The sequence below is a fragment of the Canis lupus genome, chromosome 1 (assembly GCF_048164855.1).
Source record: "Canis lupus baileyi chromosome 1, mCanLup2.hap1, whole genome shotgun sequence".
Classification (NCBI taxonomy): domain Eukaryota; kingdom Metazoa; phylum Chordata; class Mammalia; order Carnivora; family Canidae; genus Canis; species Canis lupus.
In genome coordinates this window covers 109,740,343-109,762,229 of record NC_132838.1, presented here as the reverse complement: position 1 = coordinate 109,762,229, position 21,887 = coordinate 109,740,343, and the positions used below count along the sequence as shown (strand labels likewise).

The 21,887-nt window shown below is 57.0% G+C and overlaps 2 protein-coding genes across 3 annotated transcripts; one reads left to right on the top strand and one right to left on the bottom strand.

Moving 5' to 3' along the window:
• The first annotated feature begins 584 nt into the window (after nucleotides 1–584).
• Nucleotides 585–10,123, top strand: CALM3 (calmodulin 3). 2 transcript variants are annotated; one of them, XM_072773906.1, is made up of 6 exons: nucleotides 585–900; nucleotides 5,285–5,315; nucleotides 7,538–7,681; nucleotides 7,850–7,956; nucleotides 8,175–8,310; nucleotides 8,427–10,123. In XM_072773906.1, exons 1-6 carry the CDS (start codon nucleotides 898–900, stop codon nucleotides 8,453–8,455), a joined length of 450 nt encoding a protein of 149 aa, XP_072630007.1. In that variant the 5' UTR covers nucleotides 585–897; the 3' UTR covers nucleotides 8,456–10,123. The 2 variants fall into 2 exon arrangements, with proteins under 2 accessions (XP_072630007.1, XP_072630014.1); XM_072773913.1 differs by lacking the exon at nucleotides 585–900 and adding an exon at nucleotides 1,044–1,125.
• Nucleotides 10,124–15,578: 5,455 nt separating this feature from the next.
• On the bottom strand, nucleotides 15,579–19,864 carry PTGIR (prostaglandin I2 receptor). Its single transcript, XM_072773902.1, has 2 exons — nucleotides 18,830–19,864; nucleotides 15,579–17,830 (listed from the first exon to the last, which is right to left on the bottom strand). The coding sequence occupies exons 1-2, from the start codon at nucleotides 19,595–19,597 to the stop codon at nucleotides 17,444–17,446; spliced, it is 1,155 nt and encodes a 384-aa protein (XP_072630003.1). The 5' UTR covers nucleotides 19,598–19,864; the 3' UTR covers nucleotides 15,579–17,443.
• Nucleotides 19,865–21,887: the final 2,023 nt, after the last annotated feature.

The following is a 21,887-nucleotide window of genomic DNA, read 5'->3' as shown; positions in this document are numbered from 1 at the left end:
CTCAGGGCGCAGACACCCGCCTGGACAGGTGGAAACCTCCCTGGAGGAGCAGAACCTTGAAGACCCCGCCACCTCCTAGGGCCCAGTTGGGGGCGGGGCTTCCAGACCCCAGCATTTTGGATTGCACCATCTTCCATCTGTTAGAGGGGAGAGCCCGGATAGTCCTCCTGCATCTTCCGCCAGCCCTTTTACCACCCCCCGGCCGCCGAGACGATATATTTGCATCTCTAACAGCCACAAAGCGTCTCCCTTCGCCTCGTTACACCTCACGGCTTCTCGCAGCCACACACCTCGGACTTCCCCACCACCACCACGCAGTGGCTCGCCCCAGTTTGACGCATTGCAGGGAAGGCCGGACCAATCGGCGCCGCGCTCTCATTTCCTCCGCGGAGCGGACCCAATAGCGGCGCGGCTCACACAGGGACGCGTCACGAGGCCGCCGAGCGGTGCCCCTCCGCCGGGGAGGCGAGTGGAGGGGACGCAGGGGGCGGGGCGCGCGGCGACGGAAAGTAGTCCCGCGGCGGGGACGCGCGCGCGCGGGAGGGAGGGACGGAGGGGGGGAGGGAAGGGGGGGTGCGCGCGCGGCCGGAGGCAAAGCCCAGCCCCGCGTGGAGCGGGCGCGAGAGATCCGCGGGCCCGCCGGTGCGCAGCGGGGCGCGGAGGGATCCGCGGGACCGCAGTGCGGCGGCAGGCGGGCAGGGCGGGGCGGGGCCGGGCGAGGCGGGGCGCGCGCGCGGCGGCCGTTGAAGGACCGTTGGGGCGGGCGGCGGCGGCGGCGGCGCGCGCTGCGGGCAGTGAGTGTGGAGGCGCGGACGCGCGGCGGAGCTCGAGCTGCTGCAGCTGCTGCCGCCGCCGGAGGAACCTTGATCCCCGCGCTCCGGACACCCCGGCCTCGCCATGGTGAGTGAGGCTGGGGGCCACCCAAGCTGGGGGCTCTGAGGCGGGCACGGCGGGGCAGGACTCCCGAGAGGGCGAGCGGACCCGGCGTGGGGGTGTCGCGGCCCCGGCGAGCGCCCCCGGACCCCTCGCGGCCCCCCAGTCGGAGGGCAAGGCGTTCGAACCCAGAGCGGGACGTTTGGATCCCAGAAGAGGGTTAGGGGCTTCAAAAGCGACTTTTACTACCAGGTGGGGTGTCCAGACCCCAAAATGGGCACGCGAGCTCTCAGAGGGGGCATCTGAAGCCAGGATGGGGCATCGGGACCCTCAGAAAGGGCTTTTGGACACAGGGTGGGGCGTTCGGTCTCTGAGGTGCGGTGTTTGCACCCCTTGAGAGGCGAGATTGGAAGCACTGGCCGGGGAAGGGGGTATTCGAGCCCTAATGAAGACTTTGGGTCCTAAAAGGATGCGGGGAATGGGGATCCGAGGGAGGCCAGGCTGCCGGGGAGCTCCCCAGAGGGCGCCGCGTGTAGCTGGACCTGGGTGGGGAGAGGGGCAGGGATGGGGGCGACTTCTGCAGATCAGACCCTGGAGAGGAGGGGGGTGGTTCTCAGAAAGACCAGCATTGCAGAGGAAGGAGGAGGAGGGTGAGGTGCAAGCTCTGGGAGGAAAAGCCCGGGGTGGGTGGCAGTGGAGGTTAGAAGATGCTCTGGAAGCCTGCAGGGACTGAAAAGGATTGGGGTCGGGGAGGTGGTTAAGAGGGAAGGGCGAGACTGGTGTTCGCCAGTGGTGGGGGAACAGGAGGCCTCGTGGTTGATTTGGGGGGCAGCCAGAAAAGGTTCTGAGGTTACTAGTAGGGTTGAGGCTGTTGAACTAGGGAGGTTGGTTTTCGTGGGAGAGGGCTGGGACTGAGTGTGGTGTTGGGTCCTTGAGAAGGTAGGGGTAGGAGAGGACTCACTGGCTTGGGTGGTGGGAGGTGAAGTGGAAGGAGGGGGGGTGGTTGTTGGAGAAAATGAATGGCAGCCAAGGTGGGCCTACATTTGGAGGTGGATGTGGGCAGCTCCCTGGAAGTCTCCAGGGAAAGGCTAGGACAAAGACTGTTCAGTCTAGATGGGGAGTGGGCTGCAGAGGCCGAAGGGAGTGGCCATATGGTCCCCCTTCCCCAGGAAGAATGGGGCTGGGCAGGAGGCACCCCAGCAGTGGGAGCAGGTGGGCGGAGTTGTCGAGGCCCCTATTGCGCACTGAAGCCGCATGAAATGGGGGGTGGGGGGATCAAAGTTTGGGATGCATCAAATGAGCCAGCCTTTTAAGCCTTGAATCTCACTCCCTTGCTGCCCCTTTCAGACCAAGAGAGCGGCTTTTTCCAAACAGGAGTGCTGCTTTTCTTGTGGTTTCCAGCCCCGTGCAGTGTTCTGCATCTCCTCACTTGTGCCAAATGACAGTGCAGTACAGTGTGGCGTCGGTGACAATCGGACGCCTGTTCCTGTGGCCTCAGGGTGGGGGCTGCAGAGCTTGAACAGAGAGGACCTCCAAAGGTACCCCTTCATCTGCCTGAGGGCCACTTGTTCTGTTCAGGGCCCTCACTGAGTGCTTCTGTTAATTCACACAGCTGGAGCTTTGAGAGAAAACCAGCAGCCTAGTTCTTTCCTGCTCCCTGCCACCCACAACACCCACAGCCCCCCCAGGCTCAGCTTCGGAACCGTGCGCAGCCATCCTCCCTGGCAAGGCTGGGGAGAACAAGCAGCCGCTGCTGTGTATCAGATCTCATACTTGCTGACACAGACCTGGTGGCTCCTCTTGCCGCTACCCCATTTTCCCCCAGCAGAATCTCACTCGGGGCCCTGAAGTCCTGGCAGGGGCCAGGTGACCCCCCCTCCCCCACTTCACAAATAGGACCTGAGCTTTGGCCCCAGTTAGTTTCTCTTCCCATTTGTAATCAGCAAGGTATGGGTGGGACAAGTCACTGCGAACCGGACTTGGACTTTGGCCCTGAGCTCTGTGGCTCCTCCTTGGCCCGGGTGAGGGGCCCTGGCCTTGGTTTCTGATCTCATCTAACACTGTTCTCTGGCATTGGCTGGGGGCTGGGTCAGGGCCGAGAAATAATACCCTCTTCCCTCCCCCACCCCAGGGTTTTTTTTTCTTGTCCGGCCCCTTGCTGGAGCCTAAGATGAGGGATAAGGAAGCAGTAGCCCAGCTGGGTTATTTTGGAGACAATTTTTATGAAAGCTGAAAAATCTTCAGATTTGGAAAGAGAAGAAATCCTGAGAAGGGGTCCCCAGTGATGGTAGTTCCTGGGGTGATCAGTTCTGTGAGCAGCAGCCATGCCTTGAGATCTGTAGCTTGGAGCTGGGACCTTTCCTGCACCACGCCAGGGGAGAGGGTCTCCTAACCGGCAGGGAGAGTGTCTGACGGGCTCCCTAGGCAGAGCCACGCCTATTTGCAGCAGCCCTGTAACTCAGCGTGGCAGACCGCATCTGTGCCTGTCGGCGGGGAATGGCAGACACAGACCTTCAGAGCCACTCCTGGACATGTGGGCCGGCTTGTCCAGCCCCTAACGTGCTGCCCAGAGGTGGGAAGCAGTGGGCTTCTTTCGGAGTGGTGTGGTAGGGGTGGGCAGGCCCCTGATTGGGCTAGCCTCTTCCATTCTAGGCCAGGGGAAGAGAATGAGAAAGAAGCAGATGGAATGGCAGCCCTTCTCCCCAGACCGTTACTCTGGGTCTCTCTTCCCTCTCCCCTGGCATGATGGCCTGGCCTTGGTAACCAGAAGCCCATCCCATCTTCTCACTTTCCCCCCAGCAGCTTCCTCGGGTGTCAGGAGCAGGCCGCCCTGTCCATGGGAGCCAAGGGAAGTGGCCAGAGCAGGGGGCTCCCCGGCTGAAGCCGACGGATTGGCATTTAGAACCCAGCAGCCCCAAGTCTTTTTTGAAGGCAGTGCAGAAGTGTCTCCATTTGGCCTCCTCACCTTCCCTTTAGACTTTGGACTTTTCCAGAATATGTGTGTGTGATGTTTTTCCTTCTCTACTTTCCTTCTTCCCTCCTCCCTTATCCGTCTCTCTGTCATCATCACTGATTTCCCCTCCCATTCTGCCTTTCTGGGGCTTGGGCTCAAGTTCCTTTTTCCTTAGATTAAAAAAAGGGGGGGGTAAAGGACATTTTATATCAGTTTTTATGTGACCAGTTCTTAGTATTTGGGATGGAGTGGGGGTGGGAGGGTCATTGCTAGCTTCCATGGAAGCTCTGGAACCACTATGCAGATAGTTTGCACTAGTTATGAGGGCTCCCAGCCTCAAGGCAAGAGCCTTTCCCCTGACTGTAGAAGGAAGTAAAGGAGGAGGCGGTCATCTGGGCACCAGGCAGGGTGGTGCCTTCTTGGCAGCATCCACCAAAACCTAGGAAAATTCATGTACTTGCTGCCTAATGCTAAACGTTGGGACTCAGCCCCCCCCCCCCACCCACCCAGCTCCTCCAAAGGATCCCTATACCTGGCTGATTCCCAGCACACCGGTGCAGAAAAAGCTAGTCTTTGCCTCTCCTCTACCCCACCCCCAAACCCTGCATGCAGCAACGGCTGCCTGCCACCGACTGGCCAGTCCCCGGAGTGGCCAGGGCTGTACAGGGTTAAAAACTGCAGCGGCACCCAGGGAACCTCACTTCAGTCCTACAGCCTTTGCAGCCATTGGGCCATGGGCCATTGCTGCTGCCTGCTGCAGCCCTCTCCCCAACATTGGCCCTTCCAGCCCAAAAGAAACAGAAGAGTACCCCATGGCTGCCTCTGGCCTGACCAGGGTTCTTTGAATTGGAGCATTCAGAGCTGCTGGTTAGGAGAATTTTTGCCAGTTGCATCCACTGTTGCCTGGACCTGGTGCCTCCAAATAGATGACACAGAAACTAGCAAAGAGCCCCAGACATCTTCCCTCTGTCCTACCCAAGGACTGGCCTGTTTCAGTTTGGAGCCTTCTAGAGCTGCTCGATTAGGCCTCTAGGGCAACTGCTCCCTTCACTCAGCCTCTGGGGCTCCTGGTGGCAGCGTTGACACTGAGACGCGAACCCGTGCTGTGCCAGCACAGCTGGTTTGGGACTGGAGCAGGATGTCTCCCCACCCACTGTGGCTCCAAAGTACTGGGTTGGGATTGGAAGCCCTTGGGTCTGGGCAACTGAATCACCCTCGTGTCAGGCAAGCCTGGGTTGCCAGCCCATTTTAGTTCCCAAGCTTCCTGAATCACCAGACTTTATCCCAGAACCTGGCTCTCCTTCAGACCCTGACTCTGGCCTGCACCTCCTTTGCCCAGGTGCATGGGATGCTATGTGAAACTGGCCTTACCAGCAGGGGGGCTGGGCTGAGCCTGCAGGATGTACTGACCACGGCTGGCTAGCCCAGTGACTGACTCTCTCCTTCTTGCTTTTCCAGGCTGACCAGCTGACTGAGGAGCAGATTGCAGGTGAGCCTGCCTATCCTACTCCTCTCCGCCCTGCTTGGGAAGGCCTCTGCATCCCCAGGCAAATCTTAACTCCGGCCGGGAGTAGCAGCTGACAGATGAGCACGTGTGCCCCCTCCACCACTTAATGCTGTGCCCTGTGCTTAGAATGTTGGGAACTGTGGATAAGAACACATTGCACCCCACTCACACCAAAAACCCCCATGGTCCTAAGACAGGCATTTCCCAGATGCCAGAACTCTGTTCCTCTCCTGGCCGTGGGTTATCTGGGGGCCTTTTATGAATCAGTGGCTGCAGGGTGAATGCAGCTCTGTCCCAGCTTCTGCCAGCTGGGCTCTGAAGGTGAGCCTCCCTGTGGGGCTGCTGAGCTCCTGTCCCACTTTCAGAGCCACCCAGGAGATGGCTTGTCACTACCACCTCTGCACTTGCCTGTGCTTTGCACTCCCCTTTGCACGTGCTTACAGTCACTTTTCTCTGCCAGCAGTGACTCTCCCCAGCTCCTCCTCATCCTCTGGGCCTCCAGTCAGATGTCACCTTGAAGAGGCCTTTCCTGACTCCCAGGCTCTGTCCCGTCACTCTGTATCTCCTTTGTAGCCTTTCTCACTCTCTGGAATGATTTTGTGTCTTCACATGCTGTCTTGAGCTCCTTGAGTCAGGGCTTGGTTTTTGCTGGTCCCTGCTGTATCTTCAGTGCCCAGAATGTATAGTAGGCACCCTGTAAATTTTTGTTGGTCAAACACAGGAATTGTTCTGTATCCCCCAGTAAACTAAAAAAATCCTGAACTTGCACCTAGGTCATTTTTGTAGCCACCTGGCCCCTTAGCCCCAGAAAGGCCAACTGTGTGACTGAATGGGCTTTCTCGGTATTCCTCTCTCAAGATTTGGAGCTGCTGAGGATAGAACCCAGATCTTGGGGTATCTCCAGATCCACGGGCCAGCATAAAACAAACAGGAGAGAGGACTCGCAGATGGGGCCCTGGGTCCTAGCAGCTACCCCAACCCCAGCTTTGCTGTCAGGTCTGACAGGCTCCACGATGAGTATCAAATGCCCCATATCAGGGAGGAGGCAGGAGGGGACTTGCCTTCTCTCCTTTCCTCCACCGCCCCCCGCCCCCCGCCCCCCCCCCCCCAGTCACACTTTAAATTTCTAAACTTTGGCCCCCAGTGACTGTGGAAACCCACCAAGGAAAGCGGAGAACTGCCTCATTTTCAGTGATCATGAGCTCGGTATCCCTGTGACCCATGCCCTGCCCGCCACGAGAACAACAGGGCCCCAGCCCAGGGAGTTGCTAGCATCCCCAAGGAGACTTGTCTCCCCATCTCCCCATGGCCCAGAGGCTCGGGGACATAGCTTCTCGGCTGTGTGTGTGTCTCCTGCTGCACCTGCCACCCACGCCCCAACTCTGCCCTTATGTGACACAAACACACACTACGCTCTCCACCCCGTCCCCATTAGCAAACTGTCCACCACCTCACCCCCAGCCCACACTCTCTGGGAATAGGCTGCCAGGCATCTGTTCTCTGAGGGTTTTGGGGGGGAGGGAGCACCAGGTGCCAAAATGGGCCCAGTGGGAGGGCCACAGCCACGTGCTTCTCCTCCCCGCTCCTGATGCGTCCCCAGCTGTGGTCTGCCCACTCAGCACCACTAGCTCTTCATCCTGGCCTGGCAGCCGTCCCCTCTCCCTCCATCCCCCCCACCTACCCCAGGCTCTGCTATCTCCCACCCCTACGCCCCACCACACACTGGCCGCTCAGCTCCTCTCTTCTGGAAGCCAGTGGCTTGGGCTCTCAGGGAACTGGGCTAGTAGTAGCAGCCAGGAGGGACATGGCCCCCGCCGAAGGCATTGTGCAGCCTCCTCTTAACCCTTCCCAGCCAGTTGACCTGGGCTAGCATACTGCAGGTAGAGATTTCTCTTGGCTGTTGTCCACATCGTGACATAAATGCCAGGGATCAACAAAAAATGTAGAATTATCTGAGGACAGCTGTCAGCCTGCTTCCCCTCGGTCCTCACCGAGCAAGGTTGGCTGAACAGGTAGCTTTACTTGACACAAAGTAGGTGCTTAATAAGTGTTGACAGAAGAAGGAGTCTGTCCCGAGCACCGATGTGAGGGGCTAGGACTGGGGAGTCTTGTTCTGGCTTCTTCAGGAAGGACTCTGTCTGCCTTCTTGCACAGGGCTTTCCCTGTGGCCCTTGACCTCTGCATCATTTTCTCTCTTACTCCAGAGTTCAAGGAGGCCTTCTCCCTCTTTGACAAGGACGGAGATGGCACTATCACCACCAAGGAGTTGGGGACAGTGATGAGATCCCTGGGACAGAACCCCACTGAAGCAGAGCTCCAGGACATGATCAATGAGGTGGATGCAGATGGTGAGCCCCACGGAGTGGGTGGGCAACCTCATTCTCCGTCACTCCTCGCAGCCACTGGGAGCCCCCCTTGGGGCGATGGATGAGCCCAGATCTCCTGTGCCAGGGCTCCAGGGTGATCTCCCAGGGCCCAGGCCTCAAGCATTCCCAACTCCCTTCCCCGCCTTCTAGGAAATGGGACCATTGACTTCCCGGAGTTCCTGACCATGATGGCCAGAAAGATGAAGGATACAGACAGTGAGGAGGAGATCCGAGAGGCCTTCCGTGTCTTCGACAAGGTAAGCAGTCCTTTGCCAGACTGGCTCTGAGGCTCCAGCGAGGGATGGGACAGCTGCGGTCCCAGGTGCCCAGCATGACCAGAGCCGCTGAGTCACCACTTCCCACGAGGCCCAGGTCCCTGTGCCAGCTCCACTGCCAACTTGCCCCACAACCTCAGGAGGTCCCCTCCTCCGGACAGAGCCTCAGGCTCAGAGTCTTCCTCTGTCCCCGCACCCAGGATGGCAACGGCTACATCAGCGCTGCTGAACTGCGTCATGTAATGACGAACCTGGGTGAGAAGCTGACCGATGAGGAGGTGGATGAGATGATCAGAGAGGCTGACATCGATGGAGACGGCCAGGTCAATTATGAAGGTGAGCAGCCCCCAGGCCCCGTCTCCGGTGAGAGCCCCAGGTCCCTCGTGTCAGGGGCGCTGCTGGCTCGGCCTGCCTGCCCCGCTGACCTGCTCTTCTCTCGTTTCGCTTCACAGAGTTTGTACAGATGATGACTGCCAAGTGAAGGCCCCTGGGCAGCTGGTGATGCCCATTCTCGTGATCTCTCTTCTCGCGCGCGCGCTCTCTCTTCAACACTCCCCTGCGTTCCCCGGTTCTAGCAAACACCAGTTGATTGACTGAGAATCTGATAAAGCAACAAAAGATTTGTCCCAAGCTGCATGATTGCTCTTTCTCCCTCCTAAGTCTCCTCCCATGCCCCTCATCTCTTCCTTTTGCCCTCGCCCCTTCCATTCACATCTTCCAAGGCCTGATGCATTCATAAGATGAAGCCCCATTCCCCTTAGGGGAGCCTCTGCCCTCCTCCAGCCCGGGTGGCTCTCCTGTTTTGATTTGTTTCCTTTCGTGTGTCATCTTATTTTGGGTGCTGGGGTGGCTGCCAGCCCTGTCCCAGGACCTGCTAGGGAGGGGATGAGGCCTCGCCCAGGCAGAAGAGCATGCCTTCTGCTGTTGCATGCAACCAGCCCTGTGATTCTGTGTGCATATCCCAGCAGCCTCTTGGGGCAAGGGTGCCGAGAGAGGCATTCCAGAAGGACTGGGGGGTGGGGGGGGATTGAGGAGTTGTGGTGTTGACTGGATATGGTCCAGGACTGGGTCGAGGGGCAAGGGAGTCTTAGAAGTTGGCATTCTTTCTACCACTTGAGGGGGCTGACTCACAGAAGGGGACAGATAGAGTGAACAACACTCCTATCCCATTGGCTGCTATTCTGAAACCATTCGATTGACTTCCTGAGGTTGGGCTGGGTGGGGGCTGCTCAGCTGGCCACTGCAAATTATACCTGCCCATGTTTCTAAAAGCGATTTCCAGCTGTTCTGTAAATACCTGGTGCTAACGTCCCATGCCGCTCCGCCGTGATGCACCTGCCCACCCGCACGAAGGTCCCCTGTTGGAACAGATGTGGGGATGTTGCTTTGTCATGTACAGGTTACCCTTTGGTTATTTTTTTCTTTATGCCCCTTGAAACTAATCCTGTCAAGAAACCATACCGGGCTAGCTGAAGGGTGGGGAGAGGGCAGATGAGCCCCACCATGCTCTGGAGAGAACATAACCTGCAATAAAACAGTCTAGAGGGCTAGCTGCCCGGGGGGTGGCGGCCAAGGACAGCTCTGCTCCCTGGTCAGCTGGCCCCTCCTGCTTCTCCGTGGTGATTTGGTTGGCTCCTTAACACCTGTGCTGTCTCTGTGCCCTCTCTCCCCGCGCCCACCTGCCTGCCCCCCACACTCCCCCAGCGGAGAGCATGATCCGTGACCTTGCTTCTGGTTTTCGCCTCTGGGACAAGTAAGTCAATGTGGGCAGTTCGGTCGTCTGGATTTTTCTTTTCCTTTTTCTGTTCATTTCATCTTGCCCTCCCCACCCCCGAACCCAGGTTGTGCAAGTGGCTTTTCCTGAGACTTGCCCAGCTTTGAGAATCTCCTCATCCGCCCTCTGGCACCCAGCCTATGGGGGAAGGGAGGGGAGGGACGGGCGTAGTGGGAGACCTAGCTAAGAGCTGAGGGTAAGGGCAGGTAGGTGTGAGGCTGTGGACATTATCGGAGTGTTTCGGTTTTGGTTTTGGTTTTTTGGTTTTTTGGTTTTCTTTTTTTTTTTTTTTAAACCGGGCAATATTGTGTTCAGTTCAAGCTGTGAAGAAAAATATATATCAATGTTTTCCAATAAAATACAGTGACTACCTGACATGGGTCTTCCCTCTTGTCTCTGTTTCTGGGCCTGCTCCCTGCATGGGCCCTTCAGCCCTGCCCTGGATGAGCCTGTCCTCCATGCTCACTCAAGAGCCTTTTCCTTGCCATGGCAGCCGAGAGGACTTGTGACCCCAGCCAGGTTTCATGGTCACTGAGGGCATGGTACTGATTGGCGATGCAGCCAATCAGTTTTGGTGCTTGCCGTAGTTAAGAGGGGGTGCCCCTGGAAGACCAGTCCCAGCCCAGGTGCCAGTCACTTGAATGAGTGCATAATGAGGACTGGCCAGGCCTGGGGCCAGTCCAGGGCCACGAGAGCAGCCCATTGTGCCAAGACCTGAAGGCCGAGCACTCCTATAGTTGAGGGGAGGAGGAGTCACCCAAGGGAACAGCAAAGAAGCAGCTCCTGGGGGTGAGACCAGGTGGGGGATTCTCAGGGTGCTCTGGGGAAGGGGTGACATTCACTGAATGAGTCAGTGTCAGTCAAGCGGCCCACACGCCAGACGGTCCCAAGCTCACAGAGCTTTAGTCAACTCCCTATGAGGGCACGAGACAAGGAGATTTGAAACAAAAAGCCCCTTAACTTCCTTGCCACAAGTGAGGTGGTGAAGAAGAAAGACCTGGGGTCCAGTGGTTCTGTAGTGGAGGCATTAAACAGAATCCTTAGGGGCTTTCCCCAAAATATAGGCGCCCTGCCCCCAACTGCACATCCCACCTGCTTGCTGTTCAGGGGTGCAGTGAACGAACAGTTAACGGACACCATCTAACTTGTGACCTGTACCCCGACCACCACAGGGGCTAGGCAGGAGGGAATCAGAGCCCAAATCCAGTGGAATAAAAATAACAACCTTGCTTTGACTCATCTTCACCTGGCCTTAGAAGGGCTGAGAAGCCCATCCCCAGGGCTCTTCCTTGAGGTGGAGACCTAGGCCCAGGCTGGATCTTCCTGGTGTGGGCCAGTTGCTGAGTCCAGTTCTGTGGGTGGGGAAGTCCGGAGCAGCAGACCATTTTTCCGGAACCCCAGCTCCTCTGTCCCCTTTTTCTGCCAGCTGATTGTGGCTCACCTCTCAGTTGGTATAGCAGAAGTAGAGCGTAGGGACGAGAGCTGTGGGCCTGGCATGCCTGGCTGCCTCCGTGACCTCAGGCAGATGACCCTGTCCATAAAATGGGAGTGGTAGCACCGGGGCTAGCTGAGGCCTGAGGGAGCCCACAGGAACTAGGCCTGGGGTCCAGCAAGTGCCGGCCATTTACTCCGCAGACTCTCTTCTCAGCTCTGCCTCCATCTGGGGGAATCCTGCAGGAAACCATTTGGGCTGGAGGCGTGAATCCAGACTAGGAAACAGAGGCCTGGAAGAGTGAAGAGATTATTCCAAGGCTATTGAGGCAAGCCTCAAATGGCAGAGCTGGAGTTTGAACCCAAGTAAACCCATGCTCTCAGCTTCCTGCCTTCAGAGTAGTTGTATTTTTTTTTTAAGATTTTATTTATTCATGAGAGACACGGAGAGAGAGGCGGAGACATAGGCAGAGAGAGAAGCAGGCTCCATGCAGGGAGTTTGATGCGGTACTCAATCCCAGAACCCTGGGATTATGACCTGAGCCAAAGGCAGACGCTCAACCACTGAGCCCCCCAGGTGCTCCTAAATAGTCCTTTTATTTTTTTATTTTATTTTATTTTTTAAATAGTAATTTTAAAACTGACTTCAGGCAAGCCAGAGCCAGCAGGAAGCCTAGGCTGAGTCTGGGGTCACAGTGGTAAAGTATAAGATGGGAGCTGCCCTCCTGGCTGCCAGGACACCTGTGGAAAATTCTAGTCTCACAGTTGAGAGAAACAAGTCTCGGTGACCCACAGAATTGGGCTCCAAGCCCAATGTGAGCACTTGCTCCAGCGAGTCTGTGCACTCCCTAAACTTCAAGGTCTGCTTCTGCCACTTCCTACTTTGACCTTGGGGTGGTGACTTTACTTCTTTGGGCCTCAGTTTGCCCGTCTGCAAAATGGGGAATAATAATGACACTGTTAGAGGAAGATCATAAAAATACCCACTTTGGAGGCTTGTGCCAACCACTTTCTAGACCTACTGCATTTGACTGGCACGCAGGCCAGATTGAATCCTAACAGGATGCAACCCCCATGGAGGGTGCTCATAGGCATGGAGTAATGATCAAGATCTGACACTAAAGAACTGGAAGCCCCGGGCAAATAAAGCCTCTTGCACCACACTTCTTGGAAGTGGCTGAGCTGAGTCTCAAAACCCCAGATCATTTGGATCCCAAACACCCATGCTTTCAACTGCTGCCTCACATTGCCTGCACTGCTCTACCACCTATCATTATTTCCCCCCCTTGGGCCCTATGTTTTGAAAGACTTTTACTCCCAGATAGGCTGCTTTATTAAATAATCATGACTTCTCTTTCCCGTTCTTTATTAATCAAAGATGCATAGATGGCACTCTGAGCTTTTAATGGACATGGGGCAGGCCCTGAGAGGGCTGACTCCAGCCCAGGGCAGGAGGCTGAGAGTGGGAATCACATCCAGTTCTGGCTCTCGGGTCCAATAGACCAGCTCACACCTCTCCTTAGCGGGTGACTAGCCCAGGGGCACAGCGGGAGGTGCACACCCAGGGCCCCTCACTTTCCCCAGAGTAGGGACCACTTCTAAATGCCACTCCCAGTGTGGCCAGCAGGTGGGGCAATGAGTACAGAAGGCCCGGAGAGCTGCCACTCCTGGGAATGCGCCAGAGACACAGAGAGAGTGTGTGTGTGTGTGTGTGTGTGTGTGTGTGCCCGTGCTGGAGTCCCATCTGTGGGCCAGGCCCAGTTCTAGGAAGTCCAAAATGAATAGAATGAAGTTATAAATGAACAGGGGCTTCCTGATGCTCCGCCACACCGGGCAGGCCCCCTGGGCTATGCTCTCTCAGCGCTCATCCTGGCTCACAAATCTGTCTTTTTTTCTGCTTACTGGAATATTTAGTTCTGTGATTATTAAGTTGTCATCCCGCTGGAATGTGAGTGAGATAGGGCCAAGGCAGTGTCAATCACCGCTGTATCCCCAGCAGGCACAGAGCAGCCCAGGGCCCCGAGCAGATTCCAGGGACTCTGTGGAGTTAATGAAATGAACAAGAGGCTAAGAGGCCGGAGGCAGAACTGTGAGCACACGGGAGCACCCCTCCGTCCTCAGGTCCAGCTCAGCCATCCCCTTCTCCAAGAAGCTCTCCCCTTTCAGGTGTCCCCTCTCAGCTCTGCCCATTCTGGACTGTGAAACCCAGGAGAGCAGGGCCAGGGCTGTGTGTGTCACCGCCATGTCCCCAGCGTCAATAAGAGCCTGCTGAGTGAGCAAATGTCTGTGCCAGGGCAGGCTGCAGGGAGCACCACCATGGAGCTCCAAAGTGCCTGAGATAAGTGAATAAGTCTTTAAGGAGAAGGAATAGGGGCACCCAGCTGGCTCAATCAGTGGGTCAGGCGCCTTGATCTCAGGGTTGTGAGTTCGAGCCCCACGTTGGGCATAGCAATTACCTAAAAATATAATCTTTAAAGGAAAACTAGGGATCCCTGGGTGGCGCAGCGGTTTGGCGCCTGCCTTTGGCCCGGGGCGCGGTCCTGGAGACCCGGGATCGAATCCCACGTCGGGCTCCCGGTGCATGGAGCCTGCTTCTCCCTCTGCCTACTATCATAAATAACAAATAAATAAATAAATTTAAAAAAAGGAAAACTAAAGGAGAAGGAATAGTTTAAGTGGGACCTGAAAAGCTAGGGCACGCTTTTGACAAAAGAAGGGGAAACACTGCTCCAAGAGGGATGGGCTCAATGACCAAAGAGGTGGAAGCCCGACAGGTCATGCACAGGCCCTGAGAGAGCCCTCGGCTGTCTGCTGTGGCTGAGCAGAGAGCGAGGGAGCTGGCCTCGGCCTCCAGGCGGTGGGGCAGCTCCCAGTTTGGCAAGCAGGGGAGTGACCACTTGGATCAGGCTCCGGAAGCGAGCAGGGAAGACAGTCAGGGGTCAGGACACCAGCTAGGAGAGGAGTTTCTAAATCCTCCCGGAGGGGCTGCAGGCAGATAGATGGGGCAGGAAACGCTTGAGAGCCTCTGACCTGGAAGATAGTGTACACATCCAGGCCAGAGGTGGTGAGAGTCTGCGATGATACAGCGGGATGCAGAGGGTGGACGGATTCTTGAGATGTCAGGCCTGGTGGGTCACAGCCAGCAGAAAACCAGCTTGTGGGGCGCCTCTGAGTGGCTCAGTGGGTTAAGCATCTGCCTTCGACCCAGGTCATGATCCCAGGGTCCTGGGATCCAGCCCCACATCGGGCTCCCTGCTCAGTGGAGAGTCATCTTCTTCCTCTCCCTCTGTACTTGCTTGCTCTCTCTCCCTCAAATAAATAAATAAAAATCTTGAAGGAAGGAAAGAAAAAGAAGAAAGAAAGAAGAAAGAAAGAAAGAAAGAAAGAAAGAAAGAAAGAAAGAAAGAAAGAAGAAAGAAAGAAAGAAAGAAAGAAAGAAAGAAAGAAAGAAGAAAGGAAGAAAGAAAGAAGAAAGAAAGAAAGAAAGAAGAAAGAAAGAAAGAAAGAAAGAGAAGAAAGAAAGAAAGAAAGAAAGAAAGAAAGAAAGAAAGAAAGAAAGAAAGAAGAAAGAAAGAAAGAAAGAAAGAAAGAAAGAAAGAAAGAAAAGAAAGAAAGAAAGAAAGAAAGAAAGAAAGAAAGAAAGAAAGAAAAAAGAAAAAGGGTAGCCCCAGTGGCGCAGCGGTTTAGCACCTCCTTCAGCCCAGGGCGTGATCCTGGAGGCCCTGGATCGAGTCCCATATCAGGCTCCCTGCATGGAGCCTGCTTCTCCCTCTGCCTGTGTCTCTGCCTCTCCCTCCCTCCCTCTCTCTCTCTCTCTCTGTCTCTATGAATAAATAAAATAAAAATTTTAAAAAGAAAGAAAGAAAGAAGGAAAGAAAAGAAAGAAAGGAAGAAAGAGCAAGCTTCCATACTGAATCCTCACTTCCCCTTCATCCAAATCTGCAAAATGGGAATGATAATAGCACCCACCCCAGGCTTGGATGGGGTGGGCTGGAATGCCCAGCCCTGTGCTGCCATAATTTAGCGAGCCCTAAGAGGCGAGATAGACAGACTGACCCACTTGCTGGGACAGCACAAACGGCGGAGGAGAGCGCCCCCTTGGGGGTCCTGCCTGGACAGGCAGGCAGGCTCCCTTTCTCATGCCTCCCACCCAAAAGGTCCCTCTGGGATCCCTCCGCCCACCCATCCTTTTCCACTACCCTTGGGGCTGGGGGAGAGTCCCTCTGGATGGATTCCCACTGAGGCCGGGCCAGGTTTGCTGACAAAGGCCAGACTCCACTTGCCCTGTTTGTTTTTTGTACAGGTCAGCTTATTTTTTATTACTAAATTCAACCAATATGTCACCCTGGCAAGAGTCATAAATGTCAAAAATGTCAAAAAAATTCTAAACACCCTTAAATTTTTTTAGGGTTACATATTTTTTTATTGTGGCAAAATACCCATAACATAAAATTAACCATTTAAACGTGTATAATTCAGAGATATTTAGTATATCCATAATGTGATACAACACTGAGCACTATCGAGTTCCAGAACATTTGCATTACCCCAAAAGGAAACCAGTACCAACTAACTCAATCATCTTGACTATTTTTGACTCTCCCAGACACCCTCTTGTGCTGTAATATGATTTGATCATAGTGGTTGAAAAAACAAGGTAGCAAAATGTCGCTTTTTTTTCTCCAGCCCACCTTCGCCCAGCTAGCCACAGATAACAATAGCAAAGACAGGATGGCAGTAACAGTAACATTTCTTGTGATATTTATTCCAGGCAGGCCCTCTACTCAGCTGCTTATCAGAGGGAATCAGTTAATAACCCCACACAACCCTATAAACTGAATTCTAGATTATGATCGCCACTCTGCACAAAAGGAAGCCAAGGCACAAAGAGCCAAAGCCACTAGCCAAACAAGTGAGCAGGCTTCTGGAGACAGAACGTTCAGCTTCACCTACAGACTGCTGTGTGACTGAGGGCTGGCGATTACCCTCTCTGGACCTTGATTCTAGTTTCTGTGGAAAGTCTCCATACGAGCAGGGCGGAGGACTCACTGATGTTAGCTGCTGTCATCTCTACAGAGGCCTCCCTACCCTGCCTGTTCCAGGGTGTACATTTACCCTTTTAACACTGGATCCCGTGCTTTTAACCCTAGAGCAAGTGTGAAGGGGAACTAGGTGGGGCTGGGGGTGGAGAGGATGGGCTTTCCCGTATCCCCTAAACACCACTTCCTTTCCTGCCAGTCAGCTCACTCTCAGAGCACTGCTAATCCTAGGCCTCTCTGAGGGCAGAGGATGGCACCCAGAGTCCCCAAGGCTGGAAATCACCTCTGCGGAGTCCAGGAGGGTGGGGCAGAGACTGGTCTGTGTCTCCAGCACCTGCAGAGTCAGTGCCTACCAGCTGTTGAATAAATAAATGAAATTTTTGTGAGGGCTCGGACAACATAGGTGGTTGAGGTCAGGCTTTGTAACCAAGCGACAGCTACTCATCCAGGGACAGGCTCAGGACTTAGGGCTGTGTTCCCAGGTGGTCCCTGGGATCCGTAACTCCCATGCCTTTGGGAGGCCTGGACGCGGCCACTCCATCTCCCCCTACACCTGGGTCCCCACGGTCCACATCTTGCCGCCCACCGAGCTATGCAGATTCCCCGGCACATGTCCAGCAGTGCCACCTACAACGTAGCAGTCTCTCCTTCATCTGCCCTCCCCCTGGGGGGCCAGGGCTTCCAAGTCTGATGGGAAATCAGAAGTGAAGGGAGTCAGGGAGCTTGTCCAAGAATCTCTGGCTCCCAGGAGGCCACTTTCGGAGTGGCCTGGGAGAGGTCAGGGCTGTCCCCTGGGGGCTTGGGGTAGGCAGCCAGGCACCCTGAATGAGTGCGGGTCAGAGCCAGAACCCGGACTAGAGCAGACCTGAGTGCACAGAAGCTTCTGGGAACTTTTCTGCCTTCTAAATATTTAGACAGTGAGATGGATGGGCAAGCGAGGGCCAGACTGGGCCGGCCGGGGCCCTGGTTATTTTGAGAGAACCGTTCTTTTTGGGATCCAGGATAAATGTTCCCTCTGTCCCGCCCTCTTCTCCCAGAGCCTGTCCTGAAAGAGGAGAAATAAGGAAATAGCAGCTGATCACCCCCTGGCCCCTCATTCAGGGGGTAAAGATCCTGGCAGGCAAGGACTCCGGGACTCATCTCCGTTCGTCCTCCACCAGCCATGCCCCTGAGCATCTGGCTCCTGCACCCAGAAGACAGGACAGGAGATGATGGGCAGCCGATGTCAGCAGAGGGAGCAGGCTGCTGCAGACCCCACCTTGGATGATGCTCCCACAGTGCTGACCGATCGCTGTGCCTGGGGCAAGGGTGCCCCCTGCCCCTCGCCCCAGACTGACAAAGGTACCCAGCTCCCCTCCGTCCCCCCGAGAGCAGCGGGAGGCCTTGAGTCCTTCCTGCCCGAGGCAAGCCTGGAGAGGGTTGTCTGCGAGTCACCGAGGGTAGGCCTGGGGCCCGGGCAGCAGAGCCAGAGCCGGAGCTTCTGGAAGACAGCCTTGCGGAAGAGGATGAAGACCCAGGGGTCCAGGATGGGGTTGAAGGCGTTGAATCGGAAGGCAAGGAGGTCCCCCATCTCACTGCTGTCCGGGGAGATGGCCTGCGTGAAGCCTCGGATCTGGGGGCAGGGTGGGCATATCCAGGGGTTCCCTTGAGTCCTCTGCCCCCACCCCACATACACCCCAACCCTCGCTCCCCTCCTTGCACTTGATTACTGGCAGGAATGAGGGAGGGTCCCGTTCAAAAGGGGAAGGAAATAAAGATGAGATGAAAAGTAAGAGATGCGTCCGGGGAGCAGAGGGAGAGAAAGCCCCAGGAAACCACCAGCCTGGAGGGACGGAGCAGAGGTCATGTGGGTAAGTCCTGGGGCTACGGCTGGGTGTCTCTCCACATTTCCAGTCTGTGAGTCATCTCTAATGCCCCCCAAAGCTTTGAGGAGCAGCCCTTGCATTTTACAAAAAGAGAAGCTGAGGCCCAAAATACAGGGCGGGGGTTGGGGGTGGGGATGACCAGGTAGGTGCCACTGTACCGGGGACCAGGCGACCAACCCACTCCAGTTCCTGGGAGGCAGGCAGGAGCTCTGCAGGCAAGGGGCAAGGCCAGGCGAGTCCCAGGCAGAGGCGGGGTGGGGCTGGGGTGGGAAGTGATGGGGAAATCAGACTCTAGAGCCAGAGAAGCCTTTGGACCAGGCCTGGCTCAGTAAGACCCATCACCCTTCATCTGTGAAAATAGCGACAGGACAGGAACTTCGTTCCATTCCTTGCTGGTGCTTGCAGAATGGGTGCCTAAGGTCATTTAAAGATCACGTGAGAGAGAATTTGTAAAACCGCAGGGCAGAGGGTGGACACACAACAAGCGCTCAATGAATGGTGGATCTTATCATGGTTACAGGGGTAGGGGAAGGCTGGGGCGTGTTGCTGGGGTAGCGAGAGGTAGAAAAGGTGGGGAGACCCAGGGGTCAGGAGGAGTCAAATGGGCCAGAAGCAAATGGGGAGAGACTTGCCCAGAAAGTCGGGGGCTGTCTGATGGTGGACAGAGCCTCTGACCTCTTCAGGCCTCAGCGTCCCCATCCGGGAGATAGGCGCGGCCCCACCCGCCGCAGCCGCAGGGGACTCACCGTGAGCGGCAGGGAGCACACGGCCATGATGCCCGTCATGAGGGCCAGCAGGATCAGATGGTCCACCTCGTCCTCTCCTGCCCGGGGGCCCGGGACCAGCGAACCCTGGTGGCGCCTCTGCTGGCGGTACATGCGGCAGAGGCTCAGGGTGACGGAGCTGTTGCACAGGACGATGGCGGCCACCAGCAGGGCCACGAGGCTGGCGTAGGCCAGCGAGAAGGCGCAGGCGGCCGGCTCGGCGGAGCGCATGCGGATGAAGCACCAGCTGCCCGGGCAGTACTGCTGGTGCTGGCCCAGGCCCAGCAGGGGCAGGGAGCAGAAGAGGGTGCAGAAGGCGTAGACGGCAGGCAGGGCCAGGCGGGCGCAGCGCGGCCCGTCCAGCTGGGCGTACAGGTAGGGGTGGCTGAGCGCCAGGCAGCGCTCCACGGCCATGGCAAAGAGGATGAGCGTGGAGGCCAGGCCGAAGAAGGTCATGGCGAAGGCGAAGGCGTCGCACAAGGCGGGCCGGCCCCGGGCCAGGCCCAGCAGCGAGCTGTTGCGGGCGTAGGCCACGAACACGGCCGGGCTCAGGAAGCAAGTGCCCAGCAGGTCGGTGACCGCCAGCCCGGTGACCAGCACGGCGAAGGCCGAGGGGCGTGACCGGCGCCGCGCCCCCAGGATGCCCAGTGCCAGCCCGTTGCCCACCACGCCCGCCACGAACATCAGGGTGCTGGTGGCCGGGCCTACCGAGTCCCGCACGTAGGTCAGGTTCCTGCAAGAGTCCGCCATCCGCACCCCCTGCCTCCGGGTGGGGTGCCTGCTGGACTAGAGGGGCCCCGGGGTGGGGGGGGCGAGCGGGGGGTGGGAGCCGGGAGCCGGGCTGCCCCTGAGGCCCACTCAGACGCCCACCGCCCTCCCCATGGTCACACCCCCTCCAGTTCTCCGGCCTGCTGTCCGGCTGTCTGTCTCCTCTCTCTCCCTCTCTCCCTCTCTCCTTCGTCCTTCCCTCGCCCTAGTTCCCTAGTTCTGCACTTCTCCCCTCCTTGTCCACCCCGTCTCCCCCTCTGCCTCGCCCTCTCACTCCCCAGCACCCCTCCACCCCCTCCTCACCGCACCTCTGCCTTCTGTCCCGTCCCCTGCTCTGTCCCCTGCTCTCCGCTCTGCTGGCCGAGCTGCTCTCCGCGCTGTGTCAGCCTCTCAGCCTCCTTCCCTCCCCCGCCCTCCCTCCTTCTCATCTAGCCCGCTCGCCCCGGCTTTTTCATTTCCTCCGGCTGCCCCGCCTTCCCTCCCCCTGCCAGCTCCAGAGCTGCCCCCCTCCCCCGGGGCTCCCTCCCCACTTCCCTGGCCTGCTCACTCCCTCCGGCTCCCCAGCCCAGTGCAGCCCAGTCTCGCCTCTGCCTCCCCTCCCTGCTTCCTCTCACAGTCCCATCCCTGAGCCACCTGCCACTTCCCCACATGTAGGTCTCTCCCAGTGGCCCCACATGGGGATCACTGAGTCATCCCGCTCTGGAGCACACCAGGATGAGACCTGAGGGGCACGGCTGACCAGTCCGAGAAGCTGTCTGGGGATGGCCTGTGAGATCTATTCCGGGCTCCAGGCCCCGGGGTTAGGACATTGCCCAGGGATTGAGAAATGACCAGGAAATTCCTCCCGGATGGAGTGTTTTACAAGCACTACTGAGATTTCTGTTCCCCCCAACACAATTCAGTCCTTCCAGAAGGCTGGGGCAGGAGGTGGCCAAGCTAGAGGGAAAAAATGCCTGTCCTTGTGTGCAAGCCCATCCACCCAGTGGGAGTGTTGGGAGGAGAGATTCCAGGGAGGATGGACTTGGTGTCCAAGAGTCTGTTGGGGACAGGCCCCAGGACTTCCAAGAGCATCAAAGGGGACTGCCCTCCCACCCTCCTGCTTCTCACTCCGACAGTCCCAGGCCCCAGGCCAAGCTCTGAAGACCTTGACTTCCAGGAATAATATTTTGGCCACGGACAGCAGTTCAAGACTCTAAGATCGCTGTCACATCCATCTCTCCCACACCTCCCCAGACACACCTCCGGCCACCACCCTGGGGGCCAGTGCGGTCAGCCCACACGTCCCAGCTGCCGGCACAGCGGTCACCAGCCCTGGTTCCCACTGAGTCAGTGGCTTTCCATACAGCCTCCCTTCACCCATAAGGGCCAGATGCCCTCTCAGCCACCTCTTATTTTTGAGGGAGGCAGTTTAAGCAGAGAAATTACAAACTCCGGGGCTCACTCATTTGACTCGAGTCCCTGTGCCCCCCCATCTTTGTGGCACGACAACCTGGGTGAGAATGAGAAGCTAGTGTGCCTCAGTTTCTTCATCTGTACAATGGGGTACTCCCGGCCTCCTGGGTGAGAATGAGAAGCTAGTGTGCCTCAGTTTCTTCATCTGTACAATGGGGTACTCCCGGCCTCCTGGGCCTGGTGGCCATCCATGGCAACATGTTGTATCATGTTCCCGGTCCCAAGGGCTGGACAACACTGGGTAGCTGCAGACTTCCCCTCTCTGGACCCATGCCCCTCGGTGACCACAACTCCCTCACCCCTTCCCCCCTCTCCCTATCACCCAAGCTCAGCTGGCATCCCCAGCTTCCGGCCTCAGCTCCAGCCATACCGGGAGCTTAGAGAGGTGCCTGCAGCCGCGTGGGTCTCAGGCCTCCTGGCTGAGTGGTTCCCCCACCGCCCTGCTCTGCAGTCCCCAGGCTGCAGAGGGAACTCAGGCCAGAGGGAACTCAGGAAGTTATATCATATTAATGAAGGATGATGCCTGGCGGGCTTATGTCCTGTGGCAGCATCAGGGGAGTTGTAGGGTGGGGTGGGTGGGTGGGATAGCTCTGGTTCCTGGAGCCTCCTTCCTCTTGCCAGCCCCCCCACTCAGGCTTCCTGTCCCCACCAGGGACTGACTGTTGAGCATTCAGGAAGTCCACTCTGCTCCCAGGCCCAGTGTGGCCTTAGGCATCCTGCCCCCCTTCCAGGCCTCAGTTTGCCCACCTATGCCACTGGGAGCCGGGAGCCCTTGCAACCCTGGCTTCAGCTGTAGGCTCCGCAGAAGGCACAATAATGG